Source organism: Austrofundulus limnaeus, unplaced genomic scaffold (genome assembly GCF_001266775.1).
Source record: "Austrofundulus limnaeus strain Quisiro unplaced genomic scaffold, Austrofundulus_limnaeus-1.0 Scaffold78, whole genome shotgun sequence".
NCBI classification, from domain to species: Eukaryota; Metazoa; Chordata; class Actinopteri; order Cyprinodontiformes; family Rivulidae; genus Austrofundulus; species Austrofundulus limnaeus.
In genome coordinates, this window is record NW_013952480.1 from 1,267,655 (window position 1) to 1,273,177 (window position 5,523).

Here is a 5,523-nt window from a genome sequence, read left to right on the forward strand (position 1 = left end):
CTGAGTCATTTCTACCTTCTCCTCTCTGTCAACGCTCTCTGGTTTCATTTAAAAGAGTTGATCATCAGATATTGTCCAAGATTAACCTTCTGGGTGGATATAGCTCGCTAGCAGCCTCGCACCGAGGACCTGTCTACGTCATCATTTACCCAGAATGCTTTGCGTGTAAATAAAATGGCCCCGTTCGTGTAATATGTTTTTAAACTTTTAGTTTAAAAAGTATAAAAACTGAACATACAGTATTTTTACAGTCTTTATTTTACAGTTAAAATATATGTTTATCATATATAAAGTCTAATGTTACAACTAATCGGGGATTCCTTTAAAGGTGTGTGGGTGCAAGTTATTTGGCTGTGTAACCAATTTTACCCAAGTCTGTGAGCGAGGTGCAACTTCTGTTGCAGCTAAATTCGAAAGGTGTGTCCTGTGTGACTTCCATAATAAAGTGAAACTTCTGTATCTAATTTAAAAATGTATTGAAGTTTTATGTTACAGTTATTATATGATGTAGCATGGCACATCTGTATATTCCATGTATGACAGAGATAATCATTGCTTGTTTCTACAAGGGGGAGAAGGGAGACACRGGACTCATGGGTTTACCAGGTCTGCGGGGTCCACCAGGACCAAAGGTCAGTGGCATCTTTCCAACATGAGCACATTCACAGAGGATACATGTTAAAGCTYCTCATCCGTTCTTTCAGGGTTTACCTGGTTATCAAGGCGACAAGGTAAGCATAGAGTTATGGTTTCACAATAAATGTCTCCCTGCTAAAAATCATTTATGGTTTAATTAAACAGACCAACGTCATGTTTTTTTTGATACAGCAGTCTATATTTTAATAATTCCTGTTGTGTTTTTAAAAATAAGGGGCAAAGGGGTGAAACTGGCCCAGCAGGACCAAGAGGAGAAAAGGTTTGTTTTCATTACAAGTCCTAAAATAATTAGAAAAGTATTGCATAACTTAACGTGGAGTATTTAATATTGGCTATGAAAGAGAGCAACTCAACTCATGTCTTTTTTTGTATCAGAAGGCCACTTTTCTCACACCGAACTCTAATGGCCTTTCCTTTTTTAGGGCTCCGTTGGTTTACCTGGGATGCTTGGGCAAAAGGTATGAAAAAGAAAAGTATGAGTACAGATGAATGATAAAATCGAATTATTTCTTAACCTTGGTGTTTCTTTCTCAAGGGCGAGCTGGGTCCGAAGGGAGAGCCGGGTGTTCCAGGGAAGAGAGGACCAACTGGGAGACCAGGAAAGAGAGGCAAACAGGTGAAAAGTAATGTTCAAGAAAATAACACCTGAAATTCCTAAATCTCTTTAGAATATACAGTTTAACTATTAAAATAATTGCAGATGCCTTAACCCTTTTTGAGACATTCCAAAAAAAGTTTTACATACAATACAACACATACAAACTCAAAAACATACAAAAATACATAAAACACGTACATCATGTCTTATTGGTTTATTCAGGGTACAATGGGCCACACAGGAGCCCCAGGACTCATGGGCCCACCAGGACCTCCTGGTCCCCACGGTCACCCTGGCCCACCTGGCCCACCCGCCTCAGGTGMTATGACTTACATATAAAAATCCTCTTGTATATCTTGTGTTCTAACTATTTTTGCTGTTTCCTGCAGGTCTCTTTCTAGTCGGGGAGAAGGGAGAGCAGGGTCCACCGGGTCGCTGCGACTGTAACACTCTTGTTGGAGCAAATAACGCCCCCTTTGGACATTATTACACCCAACGACGTGGCAGCAATAAACTCACTGCAGTAAGATTCACCCTGAACATTACTGACTTTACATCACGAAGCAGCTATTTCTCAGCCATCTGCTTGTTGTTTCAGATATTTGTGGTGAGCAGTGAGGAGGAGATGGGACGCATAACTCTAGACAATGCGATCGCACTCAGGAGGGATCAGAGGATGCTTTACTTTAAAGATAAAGATGGCTGGAGCCCCTTACAGGTACRGTAACAAAACAGTTTATGTCGTTTATCGAAGACGGTAAAGTTYGTCTTTTTTCATCTTGAGATATTCTCTCGTAAAGTAATTTAGCCACACAATTGTTCCAGCCCTTTCAGCCCTTCCAGTCCACGGAGAAAGTCCCGGACAGAGTGGGTGTGTGTGGGGACGGGAAGGTGCAGACCCAACACGGGGAGGAGTGTGACGATGGAAACCAGATTGTCACTGACGCGTGTCTCAGTGAGTGATCTGCCTCTAATTCTCTCTTGCACACACGCAGGGGGGTTTGGCAATGTGGCGCTACAGATAGAAGGATACAAGGGCTTTTTTATTTTAGCTTAATTCACAGAAGCAGCCTTTGTCTGCAAAGATTTTGGCTGTTTTTGTCGGACGCCAGCATGAGACACCCTGCAGAGCTGAACCACAGATTCTCTCCCCGTGTGGCGCAGGATAAAAGCAGGCCCACACCACGAAACCTTTCTTTGATCTTTTATGAATCCCTCCCACCCCCCACCCCCTGCTTTCTCTTTTCCTGCCAACCTCTCGCCGCTCTCTGCTTCTTTTCAATTAAATTAGCGAGAAAATGCTGCACTGGCATCACTGACAGCCGAGTGCCGTGCCAAAGAAATTTGTAATGCCCTTCTCTTCCTGATTTGCTTTCTAGTGTCCATGCTCATGCACTTCTCTCATCCTTTTCTCTTTGTTGCTGCAGACTGTAAATGGGCCTACTGTGGAGATGGTTACCGACATGAAGGGATGGAGGAGTGCGATGGAAAAGACTTCGGTTATCAGACCTGTAAATCYTACCTTCCTGGGTATGTTTCAAAACCACAAGCACGTGTCGGGCTCATCACTACTAYTAAACACTTTTTAAGATGTCAGGTCCACTCAGCGTGACAGCTTTTTTTGTTCGCTTTAATCATCTGTGGATTTTAAACATCAGTTGAAAAAAAACATGTGCATCAGGGATCCAGGGAAAGGGCCAAGAAAGGAACTATGGTGCTGTATGAGGAAGTCCAGTGTGGTAGAGAGGCAGAAGGGTTCAGGGGTATGAGGCTGGAGACGACACCTTGATTTGTAGAGAAAGTAGAGATCAGGTGGAAGAGAGACTGGAGAGGTGGAGGTCGGTATCTACGGGAAACTGGTGCGACATCTAAGCTGCAAGGTTTAAAGGATGAGTTTAAAGGAGACCAATTATGGGTCCTAGAAATTTTTGTGATATGTCTGTGGGCTATCCAGACCATGTTCATTCAATTTAATGCACAAAATAATCCTCAGATAATAAAATTTCCCATTTTCTAGTTCTGCCTGCTCTGACTTGCATTCAGAAGAGCTGTTTATGTTAATGAGCTCTGTTGGTAACGCCCTCCAAAAATCTGTTGACATTAACTCCACCCTCCAAGCGTTTACCTTAGCATGGCTAATAATAGCAGAAGCTCCGTTGTACAACCATATGAGACCCAGAGGCAGAGTCATGGTCGCAGCTTCTTCTTTTTTTTCTCCCCCTCCTCTGCTCTGCGCTCACTCTGCATGCTGTTACTAGAGCAGGGAGCAGCAGCGGTCAAAATACCTCAGAAACTCGAACGAATAGGCTTTAACAAGGCTTTAATAAGCTAAACAATAGAGGTACATGAGAAAACGTGTTCATAACGAATGAAAATAAATAATTAAATTGTGCCATTCACGAACCCTGGTCTCCTACTCTCTGGTCCAACACTCTACCCATTGCCCTATTGGAGACCTGTTGTGAAATAAGCTGTGCATTGCATAACAACCATGATGGCTTTTTATACTGAGGAGGTGGAGCTTCACCCGGGGGTTGCTAGGTAAGGGGCTGAACACAGGTTCCGGTGGGTTGTCGTACGGCTTGTGAAATCACAAAATGATGGCAGTATAAAACTTGTCGTTAATATACATTAAAAATACATTTACTTACAGTAAATATGCCCCTGGGTGCATTTTTTTGGTCCTAGGACTGTTTTTTTAAGAAATACATACCCAAAGTTGAGTAAAATAAAACCTTTAAAAAGTGAATTTTGCATAATAGGTCCCCTTTAAGTGTTTTGGGTCAACCATCCAAAGCAAACAGTTCACAAAAGAGATGATGAAGAAAGTACCGGCAGGGTGGAGTGGATGAAGAGCGTTAAAGCCTCCACACACTTCATCCGAAGCTGAACCGTTGACGGGYGGTCATGTGGTTGTTCGATGTTCGTCACAGCTCCTGAGACACGCCGAGCTCCTGGGAATCCCGCTTCAATATATATCACTGCACAAGGTTCCTTCCCACTAGAGTTTAAATTCAGGAGAGAAAAAAAACAAGCAAATCTCCGATACCCACCATCACAAACTGTATCGGTTAAAACGCAAAAGTATTTGGCAGACAGATTACTCCGTGCACAACATCTGTTTTATTAGTGTGAATGTGAATTAATGATGCATAAAAGCGCTATAAAGGTTTTGTGGTTTCATTTTGTGACATTATTATTATTATCTCCACCCACGAGTTTTTGGCCATTTAACTATCTTTATGAAGGTCTGCTTTTGAGTACAACAGTCGGATTCTGGCAGAGTTGTAAAGTAACTAAGTACAAATACTTTGTTACTTTACTTGAGTAATTATTTTTCAACTTAGTTTTTACTTTTACTTATTATATTTTACACAGTTACAGTATCTGTACTTTCTACTCCTTACATTTTTAAAAAGGTAAAAAGAAGAAAGTCGTTACCCCTATTTTATTCACTCCTACTTTATTCCGAGTTTTTATTACTTTAAAAAAACTATCCTGATAAATTGTGTCTCCTGGAAAGAGTGAATTTAATTGTGTTTGGATGAGAAGTATAAATATATACCATTCTGACACTATGTTAGCTTGTACACAACGCATCACAGCTGCATAGAAAAAATGGTTTTTGGAGAAGTCACCTCCTAATAAATGTCATTTTGGAAAATCTAACCGATCACTTTTACTTCCATTACTTAAGTAGATTTTGTGTCAGAAATTTACTTTTGATACTTGAGTTAAAAAAATCAGATACTTTAAGACTTTTACTCAAGTAATATTCCTAAAGGAGACTTTAACTTTTACCAAAGTATTTTTATGATAAGATACTTGTACTTTTACTCAAGTATCACTTTGAGGTACTTTACACAACACTGGATTCTGGAAGTGAGCAGTTAAGCAAAATGCAGCGTCCGAGCGCTTYCAGCATAAACAAAYACGCCCACAAACGTCTGACCAATCGCACTGTTATTTTGTATACAGAGGGGGTTAAAATGTTCTCCTGCTGGGTTGTGACAAGAACGAGTGGAAGACTGGAAGCTACGAACAAGATGACACAATGTTTGTCATGAAAAAATGAGAGACAATTTTGGCAGTTCAGATGGAGTATGCAGAAACCTTTAGGGGTGATTTGTGACGTGAGACTACAGCTGCAAGAGTAAAAGGGAGTGCTGAGCTGTGCAGAGGAGAGAATGTGGCTATACAAGTGGATAGGCAGTGAGTTTGATGTGACTGATGAGACTGATAGGATGAAAGGAAAGGGAGGCAGATGA

The 5,523-nt window shown here is 41.2% G+C and overlaps 1 protein-coding gene across 1 annotated transcript in view; it reads left to right on the forward strand.

The window, feature by feature from the left end:
- The window catches only part of wu:fc38h03 (acetylcholinesterase collagenic tail peptide), a gene marked incomplete at its 3' end in the record, with an annotated part of 5,904 nt that extends 3,119 nt beyond the window's left edge, over window positions 1-2,785 (forward strand). The window contains 10 exon segments of the mRNA XM_014011227.1: window positions 570-632; window positions 705-731; window positions 872-916; window positions 1,080-1,115; window positions 1,193-1,273; window positions 1,478-1,574; window positions 1,645-1,778; window positions 1,854-1,973; window positions 2,081-2,210; window positions 2,683-2,785. Of these exon segments, the coding sequence (XP_013866681.1) occupies window positions 570-632; window positions 705-731; window positions 872-916; window positions 1,080-1,115; window positions 1,193-1,273; window positions 1,478-1,574; window positions 1,645-1,778; window positions 1,854-1,973; window positions 2,081-2,210; window positions 2,683-2,785 (836 nt within the window).
- Window positions 2,786-5,523: the final 2,738 nt, after the last annotated feature.